The sequence below is a fragment of the Colobus angolensis genome, unplaced genomic scaffold, assembly GCF_000951035.1.
Source record: "Colobus angolensis palliatus isolate OR3802 unplaced genomic scaffold, Cang.pa_1.0 Scaffold114, whole genome shotgun sequence".
NCBI classification, from domain to species: Eukaryota; Metazoa; Chordata; class Mammalia; order Primates; family Cercopithecidae; genus Colobus; species Colobus angolensis.
In genome coordinates, this window is record NW_012112475.1 from 1,886,319 (window position 1) to 1,911,549 (window position 25,231).

Sequence of the window (25,231 nt, forward strand, 5' to 3'; positions counted from 1 at the left end):
ATTCTTTTTTTTTTTTTTTGGAGACGGAGTCTTGCTCTGTTGCCCAGGCTGGAGTGCAGTGGCACTATCTCAGCTCACTGCAAGCTCCGCCTCCTGGGTTCAGAGCGTAGCTGGGACTACAGGTGCCTGCCACCACGCCTGGCTAATTTTTTGTATTTTTAGTAGAGACAGGGTTTCCAGGGTTAGCCAGAATGGTCTCGATCTCCTGACCTTGTGATCCGCCTGCCTAGGCCTCCCAAAGTGCTGAGATTACAGGCGTGAGCCACCGCGCCTGGCCTGTATTCTCGGGGTTTTTTTGTACAGATGGGGTTTTGCCATGTTGCCAAGGCTGGTCTTGAACTCCTGGGCTCAAAAGATCTACCCACCCTGGCTAGGATTACAGGTGTGAGCCAATGCTGCAGAACCAGTGCACTACACTGTAAGTAAGCTCCAGTCAGCTTGGGGTCACATTGCGTTTTAATAAATGAATGAATGAATGAATCACCTACTTCCAAACTCTCACCCTTACATGTTAGCCAGGCCCTCCCCCATGTCCCATCCATCTGACCTGCAGAAGAAGAGGGACATCAGACAGTTATAGACAAATACTGATTTTAATTAAACATAAGGTAAACTCTAGGCATCCGTCATCTTTCAGCCTAAAAATTAGCAAAAACTGTTGAAACAAGGCACAGTTTTTTTCCCCATATTTGTTACGTCGTGGCTCCAGTTACAAAAAAAGTTTTAATGAAAACGTTAAACATAAAAATAGAAGTTTGAGATTTTAAAAAAAGTGTATAAAAAGCCCCACAAAACTTGTCAACGTTGTTCCTTATTCTACAAAATAGCACCAGTAAGAAGAGTAAAAACCATTACGACAGCATTTCTGAAATGCAGCTTGTCTGAACTCCCATTCTCCCTAAAAATGACTTATCATGGAATAAAAAAGGATTTAAAAATCTCCAGAGGGAGCACCGAGCTTTGACTGCAGTTTTCTCTGTCATCTCTTAAGATGAGGGGAAGGTGTGAGAAATGTACGTCTGTCCCTGACTGCTGTCACTGCTTCTGAGTTTAGTAAAAATATGAGAAATGAGGGTAGCAGACTTCTCATCTGGGGACCTGTGCCTGTGGGGGGTAGGTCTCTTGGAGAGGGAATGGGTTTGAGGGGGTGTCTTATCTGAGCTCCTTCGTTCACACTCCTCTCCTAAGGAAGAGGGAGACACGGAGGAGCCATTCTTGTCTACAAAATATATGGCAACTTATGTTATAGAACTCAGCACACCCCTTCCTGAGCTCCCCAGAGGGTTCTATTGCAGTCACTGGGAGGGATTGAGCTAAGAGTGGCCCCTGCCCTTGGGTTTGTGGGGGGAAAAAATAGCCCTGAATGTGATGATGATGTCATCCCTGCTGAAATCATCATCATTGTGGAAAATACTCTAATAGGTCCCGTGCAGACTCCAGCCCTTGTATTTAGGCAAGGGGAATGTGCCGGGTAAAAGACATATACAACATTTTCTCTTCTGCTTGCCCTGGGAAAAAATGATCCTGGGCCCTTAAAAATGTCCCATAGCTACATGCCTACAACTGCACACGTCTGTAAACACAGAGCAGCAGCCAGTTTTCAAAAATTAAACTCTTGCAATAACTGTCTTGGATGATTTTTCAGCATTAACCTGAGTATTGGAGAGCTGTCGGCACTGTGGTTTTGGTATCATAGCCATTGTTTCTCTGAGTGGTAGACCCAGGAAGGAAAAAAAAAAAAAGCCACGTTGCTACCTACTTCAAGTTTTAAAGTTTTAGGAGAAGAAAAAATGAGCACCGTGTTAGGCTGCTCCAAGCAGCCAGGTCTGAATTGTGCACAAGGAGGCGGCACCTCGGCCTCCCCCTGCAAGAGAGTCAGGTGGCTCTGCCCCCACTGAGCAGGAGGGAACTGAGGTACACGGTATGCCCCACACAGCTGAGGAAGAGCAGGGCCTGGGGATGCCTTCAGGAATCACACCTCCTGGGTCCTGGCTCTGCCACACACCCCAGGGCTTGGGGCCTGGCTGGAACTATTCACATGCAAAGTAGTCCTTCAGAGGGGCGAAGAGGTGTCGGATGACAGGCACGCTCCAGGACCTTCCCAGCAGCTTCTGGCGGGCACCACGGCCCATGTTGGACACGTCTGTGTAGTGCACAGGAAAGCCAAAGATCCTGGGGGTACCGGAGTGAAAAGACAGCGAGTCAGAAGTGCCTCCAGGATGTTGACAGCCTCAACCAGCCAGGTCCCACTGCTTCTGCCCTCACCATCCCGCAGTCCCATCAGTAAGGTCTCCAGGACCTAAATTCAGAGCCCTTAATTCAGAACACTTGCTCACAAATTGCTCACAAATCAAAGTCCCCCGTTTTGTGCAGGCCTAGCACCATACTCTTGGCATAGAGTTGGTGCTCAGGGGACCTTCCTGGAATAAATGCATGCATACCAAATTAGCCAGCCAGCAATGTCTCCATCTTCAAAACACTATGATGGGAGAAGTTAAGCAATTTCCTTAATAAGGAACAAGGTCACTCAAAAACAGCCTAGATTTTCAGTCATCACAGGCTCAGGCAATTTACAGCTCAGCAACCACAGTTTTCCTTCCCTCTTCAAACCCAGCTGCTGGATGAAGGACTGAGCTAGATGACTTCAGGCAGATGGTATCAAATATACCAAAAGCTTCCGCTATAGGATTCTACCAGGCCTGGAAAGAGGGCACAGAGGCTGAACCTCAGTATTACTCAGGTATACAATCCAATACTAAGAGTCATCCCAACAGGCCAATGGCTGCGTGGGTTATTCAGAAACATGCCAAAGATGTGATACCTCAGGCCTGTCTTGCTTGGCTTTAGCGTCTGCACCAACCATTTTAGGTTTGGGTCCATACAGAATAATCTACAGCATAAATACTAATCAGAAGTTACTTTTATACTCAGAAAACTGTTGGTAAGTCAAAGAAGAAAGTAAACGAGTTGTAGAAGTGAAATATCTGGAATGAAAACACTCTGTATCAAAGCCTTCAGAATACAGAACACATGTAAAGAGGAATGTTCAAAGCCTTAATTACATCACTATAGCAAATAATGATTTTTAAAAAATAGGAGACGCAAAATGAACAAATAGAGGAGTGAAAGAAAAAACAGAACTGAAATCCAAGAGATGGTTATTTGCATCAAAACAGACAAACTTAGCCCAAAGAAAGGGAAGGAGAGGATAAACTGTGGCTAAGAAGGAATCATTTATAGAATGAGCAAACTGAAGTCTTCAAGAATGGCATGTCTGTGGGGTTTTCTTTCACTGGCTTCTTTTTTTTTTTTTTTTTTTTGAGACGGAGTCTCGCTCTGTCGCCCAGGCTGGAGTGCAGTGGCCGGATCTCAGCTCACTACAAGCTCCGCCTCCCGGGTTCACGCCATTCTCCTGCCTCAGCCTCCCGGGTAGCTGGGACTACAGGCGCCGCCACCTCGCCTGGCTAGTTTTTTGTAGTTTTTAGTAGAGACGGGGTTTCACGTGTTAGCCAGGATGGTCTCGATCTCCTGACCTCGTGATCCGCCCGTCTCGGCCTCCCAAAGTGCTGGGATTACAGGCTTGAGCCACTGGACCCGGCCTCACTGGTTTCTTATACATCGTAGTGTCCCAGCGTGTTGGGACAGGCAGATGTCAGGGCAGTGCAGCCAACAGACAGATGGTGCGGTCTGATGACCTCACGTCTCACATTCCTCACCACCACCACACCCCCTCCGCCATTTTTGTCAGGAGATAAGGGCGAACTATGAAAAGGTATTATTACTCCTCGCCCCAGTAACACCAAAGGGCAGTGAGGCCATCAAGAATGAAGGTAAGCACCTGCCCATGTCTGCCCATTTGTGTTTTGATCTGCACAGTTTCCCTCTCCAAGTGCAGCCTTGCTCACCTTTCGAGCTCAGTGCACCACAAAACATCTTCTTTGCCATTCATGACAACAGGGAAAAGTTGGTTTTTCCCCTGTTTGATCGAGTTCGACTTGGTGGTTATTGTCTGTACTTTCTTTAACTGGAGAACAAAACGACATCATGGAGTGAGCACAGAATGAAGGGACCTGGGTGGGGTCAAGGCTCAAAAGTACCTGGGAAAGATGGAGGGGAGAGCGCAGGCGCGGCAGAAGAGTGACAGGGCTGGGAGAAAAAAGTACCTGGGAAAGATGGAAGGGAGAGGGCAGGCGCGGGAGAGGAATGGCAGGGCTGGGCGCAGAAAGCAGAGTTGGAGGGACAAGAACATTTTGTGCTTCCCACAAATGCCAAGACGTTAACAGGAAGGACCAGCCTCAGAGAAAATGAGATAAACAAAAAAGTGACCATGAATGAGATCACGTGGGGGGGCCAAGAAGACACCAGAGTTCCTGATCAAGCAAGATTAAGCAAAAAGTAAAAACCACCCAGATACAGAGAATGCTCAACTGGAGTTTAGAAGATGGATCTTAGCTTGATGCAAACATTGAGATTTAGGTTTATGGAGGTCTTCATATTTTATGACTTGACAGCAAATTAATTTTTTGGCAAAAGGATTAATTATTCCTTTCTCCCTGAGAGGGCCAGCTGAAATTCTCTGTGTCTTTATGTATCCAGTACTAAAATTAGAAAGACTAGTTGCCTTTTCTCCTAGTGATTACTTATCACGAATGTCTCCTGGTCTCTGTATTTGAGGATGGGACAGAACAATTGTGTGGGAGAAAGAAGCCCAACACCAGGAAGTCACGTGGGGGGAGGTGTAGGAACCAATCAGACACCAAGGTCATCTCCCAAGTCCCCACTTGGAGGTCACCAAGTGCATTTTTCCAGAGGGCCACAGCTCGTCTTACCTTGGCTATCCTATTGTATTCCAAGCAGTCCTGCAGCTCGAGTTTATCATTCTTTGATGCTATCACGGGCCTGGGAACAGCCAAAACCCATTACTTTTTACTAGCTGTAGAGGGTCCTCTGCTAGGCACAAGGTGGGAGTGAGGGCATATGTTGCAGAGATATGCCCTAGCGGTGAACTTGCTACAAATAAATGATGAAAACGATCCTGGCATGAGCACAAGCCTGTGTGCCAAAGCCAAGGATGGGCTACCCCAGAGGGGACAGCCCAGCATCCAGGAGGTAATGTTCCCCTGCCTGGACTTCAAAGTCAGGTTTCCACTGAGCAGGAACACTGCACGAGAGTGGGGCAGGAGAAACCTCAGGTCCCAGCTCCACTGCTCCAAGTCACATTACCCCTTTGGGCTTCCTGTCTATTTTAAAGTGAGGAGCTTGGAATAGATTTTTGTGGGTCTACCTGATACAATTATCATATCGCATCCACGGTTTGGTGGCTCACTCCTGGGGATACAGCCTCAGGAGGCTTTAAAAGTGAATGGCAACCAGCTGCAGTGGTTCCTACCCTTAATCCCAGCAATTTGGGAGTTCAAAGCAGGAGGATCGCTTAAGCCTAGGAGTTGGAGGCCTGGGAGACAGACCCTATCTCTTAAGGTTAAAAAAAAAAAAAAAAGACTAAGCACCCCTTTAACTTTCACCCTTGAAAACTATTTTGCAAATGCAGAGAGAGGCAAACAGATGACTAAGAAGGGTGAGGGCTAGAACTGGAAGTAGCTGAGCAGCTCCAGAACAGAAACCGGGGCAAAAGGACTGGACGCAGGGACGGCCATAGTAACCTGTGTTAGGAATGTCAAGGCCAAACAACTCAGACATGAGAATAGGAACCGTGCCTACAAGAGGAGCTGAGGAAATCACAACACGTATTTCCCCTAGACTGATAGATTTCCTTGACCTCAGCTGCCAGGCTTCAAAAGCCACCTCTATCCCCACTCCTACCTCTGCCATGGACCCAAGGGAGCTGAGGGCCCAGAAGAAAAGGACACTGCACAGCCCCACCTTGTGCTGACTATAAGGTTAAGCTCTAAACAAGCCACATGACTTGGGTCTGTCCCCTAAATGATGCTTGGTGTGCCGCCCATTGTATCAGCCTGCAGAGCTTAGTCACAGCGTCAGGCCTCACTGATCCTTCCACCTCACAGCCTATACATCCAATGCATCAGCAAATGTCCTACCCTCCAGATATGCTGAATCTGACCCCTCCTTGCTAAGTCACAGGATTTGCTGTGCTGCAAACTCCAGGGGCCACCACTCACACTGTATTCTTTATGGATGGCACCTCCTGGGGCACATCATCATCAGTGATCTCTCCTTCTTTGAGCAGTCTGGTCACCTCGCTCTCTCCCCATTCCTGACTACATCCTGCTGTTGTCTACAATCCACCCAGAAACTACCATGAACCTAAGACACAATTCATCTCATCTGGAACTTCCCATGTCAAAGTGATTTCAGCGGTACCACATTAAGGTCCAAGTTACTTGGCCCTTCTCTCCCAGCCACCTCACCTAGGGTGCTCTGAGCTGGTCTGGGGATGTTTCCCATCATCCCAGACCCTCTTCCTTCCACCTGCAGTACTCTAATAACTGCATGGGTCCATCCCTTCACTTAGGGCCCTCTCCAAAATGAGAAGCCTTCCCTTCTAATGCCCATCCACCAGCAATAAACCCTAAATCATTGTCTTCTCTCCCTCCCCCTTTAGCACGTCATTATCATGAAAGCCGAGATAGACACGATGTGTTTAACCATGAAAATGGCAACAGCATAACAGTGTCGGCCTACTGGGAGCTTAAATGTTGAAGGCATTAACCCATTTAATTCCAGACACAGAAATGGTATCCTAAGACTGGCTGCCTAACCAAGTACACAGGCAAAGTGGTCAACAAAAATCCTCCAAGCTACCCCAGGACCCTCACCTCTGTCCACACTTCACTAAGTGGCGGAAGGTTATTATGTTTCCACGCCTCCTTCTACAGGAGAATGTTTTATGCTCAACTCATTTGCAAGTCTGGGATGTCACATTACCATCACATTTTACATCTCAGTTAGCAAGTTCTTCTCCTTGAAACCACATATAGAGGAGATAATTAATCCTCAGCAAAGCTGCTTTGTGGCTTTCAGCGTGTCTGAAGAAGACTGCTGTTTTTAGTATATAACAAAATATGAAATGCTCCTGGTGATGAGAATGTGAGGGACATAGTCTTCAGGCTTTTGTTTGTCATAGCAGCTCTGCCACCTGGTTGGTCACCATGAGCCTGGCCAAGATTGCTTCATCTCCGGGGCAGGAGGAAAGGCACCGCTAACAACAATCTACTTCCATTTCCAGTCGGCTGTCCCTACAGCAACGAGGAGGAGAAGTGAAGGGCAGGAGCATCAACAAGCTCAAGTTTTGAGAGATCCCTGGCAGGAAGGAGGTACACAGTCTGGCTACAGCACATGAGACTTGTATTTTTCTTTATTTTTTTGTAGAGACGGGGTCTCACTTTGTTGCCCAGGCTAGTCTAGAACTCCTGGGCTCAAGGGATCCTCCAGCCTCGGCCTCCCAAAGTGCTGGGATTACAGGCGTGAGCCACCGCGCCCAGCCACCTGGGACTTTGAAGGTCGGGTCCATCGGCAGCTTACAACAGGTAAGGGTGGAACTCCTGAAGAGATTCCCAGGTACTTGCTGAACATCTTAACAGGGATCAACCCGGAAGACCACAGGTGGTCTGAAACCCTAACTGTTTCTCAGCAAAGCCAGATCTTTCCAGGAAGGCTTGAATGTCAGAGCTTGTTATCACATATTTAACTTGGCTGTTACCTGACCCACTAAGAGCCCTTTGTTACCTGTTCATCCCAGGTAGGTTGCCCCAAAAGTATCGGGCCCTGTGAGCAGCAGAAACTTTGATGGCATCAATCATCACTGGATTACACTGCAGGGACAAAGAAGGTTGCTATTAGGAGCCCATTAGAGTTCCAGTGTCAACCAGACCTTTGCAGGTGACAGGGCTATTCCCTGACTAGGGAAGAGGCACGGGTCCTCCAAAACAAAGAAAAGACCAACTGCCATCAGGAGGCTGGCTAGAGGACATGGTGAACGCCCTCATACTATGCTAATGGTAGGTAAAGAAATAAGGTCAAACCTGTAGATTCTGAGACGGTATCCCCTGGGACATGCCAGATTATTACAAAATATGATACACAGTGGGCTCAAGTTCCAACCTCAGCCTCCAAAATGCTAGAACTGCAGACATGCACCACCATGCCTGGTCTAAAGCAGTTTTCATATCAAAAATGAGTAAAAAATTGAGTCAAATCTCATGAGTCCGTAACAGCAGATGATGGTTTCACCATTTCTGACTTCAAAGAGTTGGGCCAAGATTAGAGATCAATGATTTTCCTTGTACTTGCAGGGCATGGTGGCTCACAGCTCTAGCTCTAATTCCAACACGCTGGCAGGTGGGGGGATCGCTTGAGTCCAGGAGTTTAAGACTAGGGTGTGCAACATACCAAGACCCCGTCTCTACCAAAAATACAAAAATGGCTGGGCATGGTGGTGTGCCCCTGTAGTCCCAGCTACTTGGGTGGCTGAGGTAGGAGGATTGCCTGAGCCCAGCTGTTTGAGGCTGCAGTGAGCTGTAATCATGCCACTGTACTTCAGCCTGGGTGACAGAGCAAGACCCCATCTCAAAAAAAAAATATTTTCCATGTACTAAGAGAACCCACTGAATCCCTCACTATTGGATCTAGCCAGACCAAGAACGGGAAAGTCATTCCCAACGTTGGCAACACCCACCAATCATCACTGCCAGCAGCGCTTTCCCTGCCCAGGCTGTGTGTGACAATCAGGTCCCCAGATTCCCTCACCTCCAGGAACCGTGAGATGTCCCTCTTGTCGCCAACCTTCATGGCTACAACATTCTCAAACATCCAGAAGAACGGCCGGTCATCACCCTCCTTGGGGCGTGAGTAATTCAGCAGGTGGTAAAATTCGAAGAAGAGCCGGCCTGTACCCTCTGTGCTCAGAAAAGACGACAGTGCAGGGTTCATTTGAAACCTCCAGCCCAACCCACCGCATCCCCTGAGACCAACAGGTTCCCAATGGCCTCCTGACAGTTAAGGCCGATGCCTACCAGTCTATGTCCACCTGAATGACAGCAGGGACACAGGCAGCGGCAGGGCACTACTTACTAGGGTATTTCCCTTGTCGGCTGAGGATTTACTGCGGAGCGTAGGCAGCACCAACAGGCCCCTGACGCTGCCAGTAACTTGGCCAGAAAGCAAAGGGCTCCTTCTCAGGCCACTCCACCTGGGCCAGTGGTCAGGGGTCAGGTGACATACGCTCTCCAGGGACTGCCAGAGAGAAGGATGCTCACCATATAGGCCTTTCCTGGCTGGATTCACATTTGAGAGATCGTTGCATGGGCTTCCGCCAATCACCAAGTCAAATGGGCCCCATTCTTCAATCTGAGAGAGACAGAGTCAGAATGAGGGTGTGGACAGAGGGGAAGAGAGCTGGTCCCACTTCTAGAATCTTGCTTGGAGCTGGACGAAGTGGCTCACACCTGTAATCCCAGGGAAGCTGAAGGAGGTGTGGATTACCTGAAGTCAGGAGTTTGAGACCAGCCTGGCCAACATGGAGAAACCCCATCTCTACTAGAAATATAAAAATTAGCCCAGCATGGTGGCAGGTGCCTGTAATCCCAGCACTTTGGGAGGCTGAGGCAGGAGAATTGCTTAAACCCAGGAGGCAGAGGTTACAGTGAGCTGATATCATGCCACTGCACTCCAGAGTGAGACCGTCTCCAGAAAAAAATAGAATCTTGCTTGGTCACCAACTCCACTTCCGACCCTAACCTAAGGCTTAAGAGTCCCACAAGATTTCAATTATTTTTTCTAGGGTCTCAGGGATGGGGCCTACATGCGGGTTTCAGGATGTGGAGGACTGGGGGAAACAAAGAGACAAGGCCCACAAGATACAGACTGCCCTCACATTTTTCTTTGTGATGTTCCTCACGTCATTCACGTATTTGATATTCCCCTCGTGCTTCACGGTTCCAACAGCGATGGACTCCTCACACACTTCAGAGGCGACGTACTTTCCTACCTTTATGCCCAACTCTTTGAGGACTAGGTAGCCTATGGGGGCCAGGGAGACACAGAAGCATAAATGACTAAGCACATCATTTCCTCCGCTCCCTGCTATGGTAAAACGAACAATTTCTCATGACTGCGTCACATGCGTTCAATCCAGCAAAGGCTGTAAACGCACCACACATATTGGCTGTGTAAACTCAGTATAGCAGGAAAAGAAGGGAACCAAAACCAGAGATAGCAGTAGTTGTTGCCTAATTTATCTCCAATTATACTTATGCATGTGGAATGAAAATCAATTTCAAGATAACTGCACATAACAAAAAATAAAGTGTAACAGCTAAGATGTGCGTCTTTTTAAAATGACGAAGACTGCCCGGGCACGGTGGCTCACGCCTCTAATCCCAGCGGTTTGGGATGCCAAGGTTGGCAGATCACTTGAGGTCAGGAGTTCGAGACCAACCTGACCAACATGAAGAAACCCCCGTCTCTACTAAAAATATAAAAATTAGCTGGGCGTGGTGGCAGGCACCTGTAATCCCAGCTCCTCAGGAGGCTGAGGCAAGAGAATCACTTGAACTTGGGAGGTGGAGGCTGCAGTGAGCACAGATCATGTCATTGCACTCCAACCTGGGTGACAAAGGGAGACACTATCTCAATAAATAAATGAAATAAAATTCAGTGACCAAGACTGCAAGGTGGCTGAGAAGGTGGAGAGAAACAAGGAGACAGGGATTTTTTCAGAGCTGGTGACCCCAGAGATATTTCTTGCCACTCATGTCAGACACCCTAACTATGTCTTCTGACTCCCTGGCTACCCCCTTGTGACAGGACAGCAGATATCCAGGTACACCCCAAACTCACCTGTTGCGATGCCATCAAACAATGACAGGACTCGAATGGGCCGCCTTCGGGCTGCGGGAATGGCAGGGTACAGCTTGGGGGCTTCCTGCCAGGTAAGGAAGGAGGTCACGCTGGTGAAGGCACAGGGGAAAGACTCAAGCTCTGAGGGAGGGGCAGGCTGACTCTGTTCAGAGGGCTTCAAACCTTGCCGTAGGCACTGCAAAAAGCCCACTGAAGCCTTGATGGGGATTGGGGAGACAGTGTGTAGCACGGGAGCCTGCATTTGGCAAGGCATGGTCAATTTATCCTTGGACATGAGCCAGATATGTAAGCACAGATGCACACATGAAAAGGTATCACCCCAGATAGGAAAGGCCTAGGGCCTGCCTCTAAGAACTAGAAAATTCATTTCTACCATTTCCTTCCCTCTCAGCTCTGCTAACTCAGAAGGCTACAACCATTTCTTCATCGGGTCCCTGAAAATCCATATACTGAGAAGCTGGCAAGGAGGGTGTGAACCCTGGCACGGGTGAAAACCGTGTAGAGGAGCTGTCAATTTGCCAGGTCTGTCAGCCATTGAGGCTCCAAGAGGTTCCACTTGTACAATATGTCTTTACTTCTATTACTCGTTCTCTGAGAATTCCAGAGCGTTCCAACACCCTGTGCCCCTGGGATCTGTGGTGGTAGAGGCAGGAGCCTGTAGCTTACGTATTCAAGCCCCGTGTCACTGGTGAAGAAGGCCTGCAGGCGCACGTTCCAGTCCTTCCGGCGCCGCAGGACGCCATGACAGCGCTGCGGGAGACACATGTAGCAGCTCCAGGGCTCCTGAAGCTTGGCCTCGGCCGCTGTGCCTGTGCCCACCAGCACCTCCAGGCACTCCACACAGAAGCACCTGGACCCAGTGGCACGGAGAAGGGATGCCTTTGTCATCAAGTTGGTCTCCTGTGCCACCCCCTTACCACTTCCACAGGGAAATGCCCACCCCCTCCTGAAAGTTTACCTAGGATCGGCTGCTTAACAGCATAGCCTGCAAGGCCCTGTGCAGTACGGGCTTCACTGACATCTTCCTTGGATACCCCAACCCCCTTAATCAGAAATGCTCTCCCAACAATCTACTTCATTCCATGGACACTTTGGATTATAGGCCAACTGGAAAACCAGGGAGTTAGCCTTCCCTGATGCCCTTCTCATCCCCTTCCCTCATGCTCTTGGCCTATTAAGAGCACTTCTAGCTGGGTGCAGTGGCTCACACCTATAATCCAGGGGCTTTGGGGGGCTGAGGTAGGAGAATGGCTTGAGCCCAGGGATTTGAGACCAGCCTAGGCAGCATTTATTACACTTTTTATTTATTAAAAAAAATAGGCCAGGCATGGTGGATCACGCCTGTAATCCCAGAACCTTGGGAGTGCTGGGATTTGAGAGGCTGAGGCAGGTGGATTACCTAAAGTCAGGAGTTCAAGACAAGCCTGGTCAACATGGTGAAACCCTGTTTCTACTAAAAACACAAAAATTACCTGGGCATGGTGCTGCACACTTAAAATTCCAGCTACTTGGGAGGCTGAGGCATGAGAATTGCTTGTACCCTGGAGGCAGAGGTTGCAGTGAGCCAAGATTGTGCCATTGCACTCCAGCCTGGGTGACAGAGCAAGACTCCACCACAAAAACACACACACACACACACACACACACACACACACACAAAAGAACTAGCTAGGTGTGGTGGCATGTGCCTATAATCAAGCTGCTCAGGAGGCTGAGATGGGAGGATTGCTTGAGCACAGGAATTGGAGGCTGCAGTGAACTATGATCACATCACTGTACACCCTGGGCAACAGAGCGAGACCCTGTCTCAAAAAAATGAGCCCTTTCCTACGCACGGGCTCTACTCCAATTATGCAACAACCACGGCCACCAAACATAAACCCTGTATGCTGCTTCCAGGGCAAATTAGCTCCCTATTCCCATGCCTAGGATTCCATTCAACAGGCAGCTGTCTGCAGACTGCAGGAACCTAGGAGCTTTGGGGGCCCACCCACATCCTGCCCAGAGGGCCCAGTGCTCACCGGCAGCAGCTCGTGTTGCTGCAAAGTAGCAGCTCTCGGCCCTCACAGCACACGGTGCAGTAAGACTGATAGCCATCGTCGTCATACATGTAAAACAGCTCAAGGAAGCGATCCTGGCAGCCAGAGAGAAACATCAGTGAAATCGGAGACCAGAGAAGGCCAGGCCCTGCCGGCTTGCTGGTAGAGGCCCTATGATACAGCCGCAGAACACACTGCTGGTGGCTTGGTGTCCTTTAAAAGGATGACTGGCTGTGACCTGTGTGCCTCTGGCCTCTACGACAGCTCTCCCCCGTCCTGCCCCAGAGGCAGAGTGCAAGGCAGCTAGGATGAGTGGGCTTCACTGAGGCTCCACACAGGTGCTGCTGGGAAGGACAGGGGAGTTGGAGGAGGCAAGGGCAGGAAGGTCCAGAGCAGCAGTAGAGGACTCACCCGGCATGTCTGACAGAGGCCCCCCTCAAAGAGAGGGTGGAAGGACACAGGGTTTTTCCTGCCACAAGACAAACAGCCATCTGTAAGAAAAACAGGGTTGTGACTTGTGGCAACTGAGGCCCTGACCCCAGTTGCTGAAGCCTGGGTCTCTCAGTTCCTAAGATTTTCCTCCAGGCCAGCTGCTTGCCAAGGACTCTTCGCACCTCAGGCCATGCCTCACAGCTTCTGCCTTTCAACAGTGCTTCCAGGTGGCATCCCTACTTCACAGATGGGGAACATCAAGATGGGAAAGGGGCTGCCCCAGGAGGATGATGTCAGGCAGAACGCTGAGCAGAGGGACCTCCCTGGTGTGATAATCCTTGAGAAGCTTTAAATACTGGGACACTAAGGATTTTGTGGTGACTCCAATTGGCTTGTTGTCTCATGATAGGAGTTGCCCATGCCCACACCCTATAAACAGCAAATGGCTGTAATGTCAGAATCCAGGTCGTTTAACCAATAGACAACCCTGCCTTCCCTTCATATCACCACATCAGCATGGAGTTGCATCCCTGGCTGGGTAGATAGGACCTTTATGAAACCCATGACCAAGCATCCCTACCTAGCCAAATGGGTGAGTGCGTCTTGGGGAATAGGATTTCTAAACCGAAGCTCTTCCCTGGGTTCTCTGGGTCAGGGATGTGGTGTTTTCCTATTCAACACGGAGTAACTGGAGGTTAAGGAAGCAAGGGAGACTTCATCCTCACACATTCTGTATTCCACGAGGTATATTCTGGCCAGAGTATCCAATCCAGTGGCAATCCCCAGCCAGGACAAGCAGACTATTTAACCTGACAGTAGGCAAGTGACTAAAAGCTAGTTAGTTGCCATTCTTTGGGAAGTTCATGATACCACTAACCTTGGTTTTAGGTTATGGTTCTCCCGGCCAAAATGGCCTGGCTTCCCTTCATCCTCACCATACCCTTCCTGTCCCTTTCTCTTAGGGGGCACAATTGGGCAATTCATTCCATAAACTAGCAACTAAGATGCAGGGACTAGAAATAGGCCTTGGCCTGAGGCCAAGGAACAGAGCTCTGGGTTAAACCCTGACAGGGCGGATGAGCCAGGACGAGGCAGGCCTAGAGCCCTAGCCAGGGTGTGAAGGGGACGACGACTGGGAGAGAGCATTACCTTCCAGGCTGCTCTTGTTGTTGGCAACATCTGAAGCCATTTGTTCTATTGAGAAAAGAATAAGAAGGCATGGGATGAGGTCAGGGAGCCAGTTACAGATCAATTCCTGGTCTGCAGCATCCTCCTCCCATCTGCCCCATGATCCCAGGTAGCGGGTACCCAACAATCACCTCGGCTCTGATCTTCATCCCCTCGGTCTTTGCCGTTGTTATAGCAATTTGTCTTGAGGCGCTTGGGTGCAGGGCAGTAGTCAGAGGTGGCTGAGTCGTCAGCTGTGCGTCTTCGAGTCTTGTTCTCTGTGAAAGGTAATTAGACTGCAGCCGTGGCTTGGTAGGAGGGTCCAGAGAGAATGTGGTCCCAGGACAAGCCCATGCTATGCCTGGGTACCAGCTGCAATTGGGGCATGACAGGGGGTCCACACTGAATGTATATGGCCCCTTGATGGGCAACTCACAACAGGAGCTCATTCAAAACCCCTTGCACCCAGGATTCTTAACACATGCTTACAAGGTTTTAAATGGCTACAGCTAGGAGGTAAAGATAACTTAGCTCAAAGAGCAAAGCTCAATTCAAAGCTAAAAGCCTGACATACCTATGTCTGTGATATCTGACATGCTGGGCAGTAGGCATGGGGGTGGCTACTGAGAACTTGAAACTGGTGAGGAAATGAATTCTGTATTTAATGTTAATTAAAACACTGACAAGCGAGTCAACTAGGACTAGCCTAGACATATGAGTCTACTTTCTCAAATGTATGTTTTATGAATTTAGTTAATTTGTGTTTAAACATCTACATCTGTATCTAGTTAATAATCTGTATATACTTAAAACGGATCAAGTATTTTCATTGCAAATTTAGCATCAAAATTGAGATCTGTAAAATATGTAATATGTAAAATATATAAAATAAGGGAAATTTTGAAAACAGCACTATAAATGTAGACTATCTCAGTTTTTATAATAGCTGAATATTGAAATGTTAACATTTTGGAAATTTAGTGCTAAAAAAATCATGATTTGTATTAATTTTACTCGTTCCTTTCTTGTTGCCCAGGCAATGGCATGGATCTTGGCTCACTGCAACCTCCGCCTCCTGGGTTCAAGCAATTCTCCTGCCTCAGCCTCTTACAGGCATGCAGCACCACACCTGGCTAATTTTTGTATTTTAGTAGAGATGAAGTTTTGCCACGTTGGCCAGGCTGGTGAACTCCCGACCTCAAGGGATCTGCCTGCCTCAGCCTCCCAAAGTGCTGGAATTACAGGCATGAGCCCCTGCACTAGCCTCCTTTTTTCTGTCTTTGTTTTTTTTTTTTTTTTTTTTTTTTGAGACAGGTTCTCAGTGTGTCACCCAGGCTGGAATGCAGTGGCATGATCTTAGCAAACTGCAGCCTCGACCTCCTGGGCTCAAGTGATCTTCCCACCTCAACCTCCACAGGCACACACCATTTCACACAGCTAATTTTGTTTTTCTTGTAGAAACAGGGTTTCACCATGTTGCCCAGGCTGGTCTTAGAACTCCTGAGCTCAAGCAATCTGCCCACCTCAGCGTGCCAAAATGCTGGGAAATCCAAGAGATGGTTATTTGCATCCCAAAGTGCTGAGATTACAGGCATGAGCCACCAAGCCCAGCACTTCTTAATTTTCGTGAGGCTACCAGAAAAAATTTTAATTACATAATATGGCTCCCATTCTATAAATGGGATTTTGTAAAACCCATTTGTATTTCTATTCCATCTATACAGAGAATCTTAATGAACGTGGTTAAATTTGACTCTGACCCTAGGAAAGAAAATTGTACAGCCATTAAAAATCATAAGGACCCTTTCGTGACAAAATGACAGACAGTGCTTACAGTATTAATAATAATAAAGGGGAAAGCAGGAATCCAACTAGTGTTCAGAAAAATCTAGAAGGATGTGCAACCCAATATTAACCCAGAGGGTATTTGTGAGGGTGGGATGTGAAGGGAGAGTGGGGAGTTCAGATAGACTCTTCAAGAAATTTGATTCTTTTCCAGTGACCATTTTATATGCAAAGAAATCAGAAGAAAGTGCACAGAAAACAGGGAACAGTCAAAAGACGGGAAGGAAATACCGTATTTCCTTGATTCTAATTTCCTACTGCCTGCACGACGCACCTTCGATTTATTAACCACTTTTGAGGCGGAAACAAAACAAAACAGAAAAAACATTACATTAAATGTATGGACTGTTTTCTTTTTTGAGACAAGGTCTTGCTCTGTCGCCCAGGCTTGAATGCAGTGGTGCGATCTCGGTGCACTGCAACCTCTGCCTCCTGGACTCAAGACAATTCTCCCACCTCAGCCTCCCGGGTAGCTGGGACCACAGGCACATGCCAAGCACACCAGGCTAATTTTTCTATTTTTCACCATGTTGTCCTGGCTGGGCTCGATCTACTCGCCTCAAGCGATCTGCCCGCCTCAGCCTCCCAAAGTGCTGGGATTACAGGCGTGAGCCACTATGCCTGGACTTTAAATGCATAGATTGTAAGACAAGTTCTGGATTTCTAGAAACCAGAGTTATCTTATAATGGGAGAAATATGGTACTGGTCAAAATGTTAGCAGGTGGCATATGGTTCTTCTTTAACACTTTCCAATTTTCTTGAATGAGCATAGCTTAACTATTTTTTTCCTTTAATAAAAAAGGTGCTAGTCAACACTGCATCCTGACTTCAAGACAGATGTTAGATTCAATACAAATTATATGCACATGACCATCAGCAAGAAAGTGGCCAGGGAAGCCAGACAGGGCTGGCACAGCCTTCGTATGCCTGCAATGTTTCCAACATTCAGAGTTGAGCCCAGCTGCTAGAAAGCTGGGTGGGTGTGGGGCAGCAGGGGTGGCTGACTCTCCCAAGAAGTGGTCCCACCAGCAGAGGCAGCAGGTGCTGCCATGGGGACTCATTCCCACCTGGTTGCGTGTTGTTGGGTTTGAGGCCCTCGATCCCAGTGGGCTTGAAGCCCCCGTGGGCCCACTCCAACATGGGCTTCAGCTGGTCCTCCAATGAGTCTCCAGGGCTGCTGGGGAAGGTCTTGCCAGCTCGCACCCTAGCTTTCTGCAAAGGCAGAGTCTGTGATGAATGGCGGGTGGGGAGGGGGTGCTCGCCAGGCCACACCCAGGGATTCCCCCAGCCAGGGCCTACATTCCCCTTCACACTAGGCCCTTTCATAGCCAGACAGCTGTCCTGGGCTGCGGTATGTGTCAGAGGAAGGAGGGGCCTGTGCAGGGAGAGGCCCTGCAAGGGGGGTTGTGGTTAAATCTTTTCATGCAGGCACCAAATAGGATCTCTTCCCCCTAGAGAATGTGAGTGGTCACCTCCCTCTCAAAAGGCAGATAGATCAGAATTAACTCTACTACCAAGATACAGAAGCCCCAGTCAGCACTACCTCATCTCCTCTGTATCTTACATAAGAAGGCACTAGATTTCTTGTTTTATCTCCCTAAAGATGGGGATGTTATTAACTTGTGTCCAACATGAAGGACCATGAGGATTTCAGTGTCTAATGAAGCCTTTGGCAATGAGAAGAGGCTGGCTCTTAACTGCTGAACAAAGGTGGGAAAAAAAAAAATCAAGGTGAAGGGAGAAACAGGGTGTAATGGTTCGTAGGGGATAAGATGGCCCACAGATAGAAGGCAGCCGGCCTCCATTGCCGTCTTGCCGTGAACTCCACCCCTCTTAAGGAGGCTCTGAGGTCTCTGGAAAAGCACATTCACTGATATGAATTATTGTACCCCTAACTGCCCATGCTCTTTCCTTCTGATTCAGTTAGTGGTCCCAACAAATGGCAGCTGGGATGTCTCAGATCCCTTTGTTGGATGGCCCAGTCCGGTGACCATCATGTTATGTTGGCATTTACCTCCTCCCTGGCCAACCTGTCCCCTCCAAACCGCCCTTGGCAACACTGAGCTAGGCTTCCGTGGCTCTCCTCCTTCATCCCTGCTCTCAGGGCCTAGCCCTCATTCCCTCATCCCATGTTACCTCCAGAGCATGGTACATGGCTTTTCGATACGAGACGAGCTTATTGAAGGTGGCCAAATTAAAGTGCTGGCTGAACAGCCCCAGTGCCACCAGTTTGTCTGCAGAGACCTAAAAGAGAAAGACATCATCAACATCCACCTACAGGTGTGTCCCAGGTGCCATGTCTATCACAATGTTGTCCATCAGATGCAGAAGATTTTCATACACTTTAACCAAGAGCCCATTCCTGGGGATCAAGTCCACAGATATCTATTTAAAAGGAAGGAAAGGAAAAAGTAGAAAAATAGAAATGACAGAGTCTCAACACAGATACCCAGAAACTTGTTAGTTGTGACACTCCCACTGTGGAAAAGGAGGATACACTGAATGAAGGCAATTAGGCGAACCCTGTGTTTGTATACATTTTACAAGCAAGTGTCCCTGGTGTAGAACCCTGAGCCTGAGTCCTAATATTCTCTGTGGATGCTCCAGCATCGGGGGTTTGTGCATATTCCTTCTTTCCTAAGCATGGTAATTGTTTACTCTTTACCCTTTTATTAAAATGAGATCACCTAATGAATGTGTTTAGAAAACAGTGCTTGACACAGTCAGCACCTTTCACTTATTGTGATTATTTAACTTTCGTTCTTGTGATTTAATCCATATCCCACAAGTCTCCTGATGTACCAAGTCCTCAGACCAAGCATGAAATGACTGAGTTGCCAGTGAGAGAGAAAATGGCTATGCAGGGATGCTAATCAGAACTGAAAGGCCAGACGTAGTGGCTCAGGCCTATATTCCCAGTACTCTGGGAGTGGGAGTTGGAAGGATCGCTTGAGCCCAGGAGTTCAACTAGCCTGGACAACAGAGCAAGACCCCATCTCTACACAAAATTTTAAGAACCAAACACAGTGGTCTGCACCTGCAGTCTCAGCTGCTCTAAGGAAGGATTGCTTGAGCCCAGGTGACTGAGGCTGCAATGAGCCATGACAGTGCCACTGCACTGCAGCCTGAGTGACAGTGAGGACCTCATCTCTTAAAAAAAAAAAAAAAAAGAACTGAAAGACACAGGGAAGGTTCTATTCTCCATAGAGAGTGCTCACACTCATGCAAACCTCCATTTTATGTGGGGGCGTAACCACCACTGGGGAGAAAATACCGGGGGGCTCTGGTAGGGGTAAAAAAAACCGCTCCAACACAAGTGCTGCTTCCAGCACCCAATGGCTCCAATGCAACCCAAACAGCGCACACATGCTGAGCAGGCACTCGCCCAGGCCAGAGCCAGGTCCCATACTGTCATCTCATCCCCTAATGCTGACAGCCCCACACTGCATTGTATTAGCCTCAGACTCTGTCTTGCAAAGTGCGTTTTATGTCTCAATGGGGCAAAGCAATTGCAAACAATCCATCTTCCTTCACTTGACAGAAGTTACTGCTCTCCCATCCCTGGAAGTAGCTGCCTCACTGCCAGCATGGGCCCAGGACTTGTCCTTCTGCTCTCTCTGCTGGTCACAGCAGCCAACTGCATGCAGAGTCTCTTCTACAAGGGAGACTCCAAACCCAATATATTATTGTAACCCTCGGGAAACTTGAATTCGCTCATGGCAAATGGCCCCTGGTAGCTCAATTTGTGGGAAAAACAGAATCTCTGCTTGAGGCTGTATGTGCACCCTGATGAACAGAATCACAGTATGTATTACGTATGCAGTTGCAGTCCTTATATAAATGTCATGTTGAGAAAAATCACAGTATTCACATGGTAAATACTGGCATTTGACTTATGTCTGGGAGAGAATTAAGGTACAGTCCTTCCTTCAATCCTGCCTGGCTTGCTGGTGCTGCAACTCCAACTTGCCCAATGACCTCAGGCACCTAACTTAGCCTCTCTCAAGGCTCTGAAGGTGGGACTAATATTTACTTCTAAGAGACCATCACAGGAAAGTTCTGTCTGATTAAAATCTTTGTTGAGGCCAGGCGTGGTGGCTTCCGCCTGTAATCCCAGCACAGGAGGCCGAGGCAGATGGATCATCTGAGGTCAGAAGTTGGAGACCAGCCTGGCCAACATGGTGAAACCGAGTCTCTACTAAAAATGTAAATATTAGCAGGGCGTGGTGGCGGGTGCCTGTAACCCCAGCTACTCAGGAGGCTGAGGCAGGAGAATCGTTTGAACCTGGGAGGTGGAGGTTGCAATGAGCCAAGATCACACCACTGCACTCCAGCCTGGGCAACAGAGCAAGACTCCATCCCAAAAAAAAAAAAAAAAAACTTTGTTGAAAGAGTGTAAAAATCAAAACAGCCTAGTTATGCCCAACACAGCTCTTCCCCAGATAAATTTCATTACCAAGAAAGATTTTAAATGTCTAATATCAATCATGAAGAGACTCTGAAATAACCAATTCTACTAAAAACCCTTTTCATAAGTGATACCAAGTGACCCTAAACCCAACTGCAGGCCACCTAAGGATGCCTTTCTCTCCCCATGGCTAAATGACAAGAGGCCATGGCCATGCTTCTGGTCTCTTCCAGGCTTCTCCACTGAACACTTTCGGATACCTGCTCACATGGCCACTCCTGGCCCCTCAGAGTCCGCACTGGTGGTTCTGCCCCCAAAAGATAAACCTAAGAAATATAAAATCAACTGCCCATGGATCTAGAACTTTCTAGCACTTTTGTCCCCTGTATGAGTGGACCCATAAGACACTAAAAATCTGCTGTAGCTGGTTAACACAGGAAGTTTTGTCCTTCCTCCCAGACAGTGTGAAGACATAGGCTCGTGCATCAGCAGAAGGCAATCCCAGGCCTTTGTCTTCAAAGGAAGGAAGGAAGGCACAGCCTCAGGCCTGCAGAGCCCTTTGCCCTTCCCCGGACTCACCTCGGAAAACTTGCCATCGCCAAACCACTGGACCCACCGCATGCCAGACATAGCCTGTCGCTTGGAGGTGGCCTTCCAAGACACCACCATGGCAGGCCACCAGGAGAAGCCCTTGATCTTTCCCCACACGAGGTCCCCTATTCCAAACTCCTTCCCATCCTAGAATAAAAACCACATGAAGAAATCCCAGTGAAGAGAGGCCATCCTGTCCACTCCACTGTCCCTGAGGGCGACAAAAAGCTTGCCATAAAATACAAGATGTAGCCAGACACTGTGGCTCATGCCTGTAATTCTCAGTACTTTGGGAGACCGAGGCGGGAGGATTGCTTGAGGCCAGGAGTTGGAGACTAGCCCAGGCAACACAGCAAGACTCCATTTCCACAAAAGAATTTATAAAGTAACTGGGCTTCGTGGTGCATGGCTGTAGTCCTAGCTACTAAGGAGGCTGAGATAGGAGGATTGCTTGAGGCCAGGAGTTTTGAGAGTAGCCTGGGCCCCATAGTGAGATCCCTTCTATACAAAGTAAAATGTAGGAATGGACATAGAAAAAAGGGATCCTAACACATAAATACATACATGTGTAAGTAGTGTTCATGTAGCAATGCTTGAATAAAAGCATAAACAACCTCAATTGGTTAATTAAGCTATGATCCAGACCACTGGATTTATTATACAGACATGAACCTCAGGCAACTCTAGTTCTTAATAGAAGACAAAGGTATAATATGTACAATATATACAGTATGTACTATCTGATGAACAGAATCACAATATGTATTACGCATGCAGTTGCAGTCCTTATACAAATGTCATGTTGAGAAAAATCACAGTATTCACGTGGTAAATACTGGCATTTGACTTATGTCTGGGAGAGGATTAAGGTAAAGAAAGGACTGTGGTGCATATGGAAGATATTCAGAATTCAAACATGTCAATTATTACAATTACAAAAATTCTAACAACTATTGTCACTCTATGTTACCAACAGTAGCAGGTAACTGGTTTTTCCCCGGGTTCAGTCACCCTGGGCAGGAGCCCCTCTCGGCCATACCTGATACTCTGAACTGTCTCCATCTCCACTGTCTGCCTCCACCTGCGGGGACTCCATGCCCTCCTGCTGGCTGTCCTGGGCTAGGCGGGCATAGGGGGTACTGCTGCTCTGGGGAGTCACACGTGTGTCCTCTGTGTCGTCTGTGAGGTCGATGGTAAGGTAAGAGCTGGGAGGGGACGACCATGGTGTTCCTGCCGATGCTGTTGCCCGCCGCCTCAGGGACTGTGGACAGAAGGACACATAGTTTGGGCCACAGCAAAGGATGCTGGGGACCAACGGCACCCCCATATGCCTCCTAGGCAAAAAGAAAGAGGAAAGACCGAAGTTAAAGAGAACAGAGACTGCTGAAGAAACTTTTCCAGGAACATGTATCCCTTCAGAGGTGGGAGAAGGTCATTGTAACTGTCCCAGCGACAGAGACAGAAAGATGACGAAGGCACAAATGACGGTAAATGACGAGGGACTCTTAGAGCCAAGCTCGGAGCAGGTCACTGGCTTAAGCGTTTACTGTGCTGCATGTGACTATTCTTACAATGAGAGTGAAGTGTTGCCATACCCGCTAGAGTTGCCTCAAGACAGGTAAAGACATTAGGGAGAAGACAGTTCTGAAAGTCAGTGGTTTCTACCTTGTTTCCAAGCTAGAGAAAGAACCAAGTCAACAGGGAAAACTTCCATTCCCAACAGAGTGTCATCTGAGATCAGACCAGGAGAGAAGCCAACAGGCTTACAGGAAGCTTACCCAGGAAAGAAAAGAAAAAGCAGGCCGGGTGCGGTGGCTCAAGCCTGTAATCCCAGCACTTTGGGAGGCCGAGACGGGCGGATCACGAGGTCGGGAGATCGAGACCATCCTGGCTAACACGGTGAAACCCCGTCTCGACTAAAAAAATACAAAAAAAATTAGCCGGGCGAGGTGGCGGGCGCCTGTAGTCCCAGCTACTCCGGAGGCTGAGGCAGGAGAATGGCGCGAACCCGGGAGGCGGAGCTTGCAGTGAGCTGAGATCCGGCCACTGCACTCCAGCCTGGGGGACAGAGCGAGACTCCGTCTCAAAAAAAAAAAAAAAAGAAAAAGCAAGAACCTGAAAAGCAGTGTGAAAAAAGATAAAAAGATTACACAGATTATCCACCAGTCACAGACAGTAGTGCAGTGAGTGAGGTCAGTGCATCTGAGATCAGACCAGGAGAGAAGCCAACAGGCTTACAGGAAGCTTACCCAGGAGAGAAAAGAAAAAGCAAGAACCTGAAAAGCAGTGCAAAAAAAGGACACAGATTATCCACCAGCCACAGACAGTAGTGCAGTGAGTGAGGCATATCTCCCAGTTAGAGACTGGGGGCAGGGGTCTGGGCATCTGGGGAACCAACCCTGGTAGCCGGGAACTCCACGGGAGACTCATCCACATGGTTGCGGCCCTGCCGGCCTCGGGTGGAACGTGGGGAAGGCCTGTGCCTCTCCCGGCTGGAGACACTGTTGTTATTTCGAGTTCGGACCTGGAAGCAAGAGAGGACATGCACTGGGCCTTAAGTGACTGGAGGCTTGGGGTCTGGCAGGGCCAGGATGATTAGGCCTTGAGGTGGCCAAGGAGACCTGGTAACCAGCTTCAGGACAACTGGAAGTGAAAAGGTGATAAGGAGGGACTCTGGACTGAGTCCAGCCAGAATTCCCCAGTTCTTGGAATAGACGTGGTAGGGTGGGGCCAGCTAGGCTGCCTGACAATTCCCAGCAGGTCCTGCTCTGCTTGTCACAGCAGACAGACTTGGCCAGCTGAAATGGCACCTGCCAATTGGGATTGAAAAATAAAAATCTGGCCAAGTGCAGTGGCTCATGCCTGTAATCCCAGCACTTTGGGAGGCCGAGGTGGACAGATCACTTGAGGTCAGAAATTGGAGATCATCCTGGGTAAAATGGTGAAACCCCGTCTCTACTAAAAATACAAAACTTAGCCAGGCGTGGTTGTCAGTGCCTGTAGTCACAGTTACTCAGGAGGCTGAGGCAGGAGAATCACTTGGACCAGGGAGGCGGAGGCTGCAGTGAGCCGATATCGTATCACTGCACTCCAGCCTGGGTAATAGAGTGAGACTGCAGCTCAAAAAAAGAAAAAAACAGAAAGAAAGAAAAATTCATGTTCACTCTAAAACTTTTATGTCAAAGAAGCATAAAGCCAACTACTGGGTTCAGGAAGGCACCAGATCATCAAGATGGAAGAGAATTCCTTAGGCGCTATGTTCACTGTCAAAAATGGCATGAACTTGGTTGTTGCAGAACCTGTATTCAAATTCTGCAAAGAAAAGTTGATGTTTAACCGAGTTAATTGCTGGAATCTTCTTTCATCTCCACAAAGGGGATGATACAGCCCGGATCCTGGGAAGGAAGACTGTAACCCACACCTGGGATAGTAACTGTCAGTCTGGTCTCTAAAGGGTTAGGTGACCATACACAATAACTGCCTTCCCATTGCCAGATCTCAAAACTTTGAGCCACAAAATCCACCCACAAAAGTGGTGGACTCCCCAGGTCATTAGCAGCTGAGCTGTCCACCCTACAAACTCTTATCACTCTTGGGCACCTCCAAGAGTGTCACAAGAAAGAACTTAAAAACCACCTGAAAGAAATGGCACATACGGAAAACGTTCTGGCTGGGCACAGTGGCTCATGCTCGAAATCTCAGCACTTTGGGAGGCCAAGGTGGGTAGATCACCTGAGGTCAAGAGTTCGAGACCAGCCTGGCCAACATGGTGAAATTTCATCTCTACTAAAAATAGAAAAATCAGCCAGGCATGGTGGTAGGGGCCTGTCATCCCAGCTACTTGGGAGACTGAGGCAGGAGAATCGCTTGAACCCAGGAGGTAGAGGTTGCAGTGAGCTAAGATCACGCCAT

At 48.4% G+C, this 25,231-nt stretch overlaps 1 protein-coding gene across 5 annotated transcripts in view; it reads right to left on the reverse strand.

Moving 5' to 3' along the window:
* Positions 1-577: 577 nt before the first annotated feature.
* Positions 578-25,231, reverse strand: part of DNMT3B (DNA (cytosine-5-)-methyltransferase 3 beta) — a 30,948-nt gene continuing 6,294 nt past the window's right edge. For 2 of the 5 annotated variants that reach the window (XM_011959772.1, XM_011959766.1), the window contains 15 exons: positions 22,359-22,580; positions 21,308-21,466; positions 18,457-18,564; positions 17,388-17,532; positions 14,627-14,752; positions 14,457-14,501; positions 13,287-13,366; positions 12,858-12,970; positions 11,503-11,686; positions 10,816-10,900; positions 9,851-9,996; positions 9,234-9,324; positions 8,725-8,873; positions 7,705-7,790; positions 578-2,172 (listed from right to left, as the gene is read on the reverse strand). In XM_011959772.1, the coding sequence (XP_011815162.1) occupies positions 2,031-2,172; positions 7,705-7,790; positions 8,725-8,873; positions 9,234-9,324; positions 9,851-9,996; positions 10,816-10,900; positions 11,503-11,686; positions 12,858-12,970; positions 13,287-13,366; positions 14,457-14,501; positions 14,627-14,752; positions 17,388-17,532; positions 18,457-18,564; positions 21,308-21,466; positions 22,359-22,580 (1,881 nt within the window). In that variant the 3' untranslated portion in view covers positions 578-2,030. Of the gene's footprint in view, positions 2,173-3,905; positions 4,025-4,829; positions 4,900-7,704; positions 7,791-8,724; positions 8,874-9,233; positions 9,325-9,850; positions 9,997-10,815; positions 10,901-11,502; positions 11,687-12,857; positions 12,971-13,286; positions 13,367-14,456; positions 14,502-14,626; positions 14,753-16,550; positions 16,611-17,387; positions 17,533-18,456; positions 18,565-21,307; positions 21,467-22,358; positions 22,581-23,717; positions 23,844-25,231 lie in introns of all 5 variants that reach the window. The other 3 variants (XM_011959737.1, XM_011959747.1, XM_011959757.1) reach the window with 3 other exon arrangements.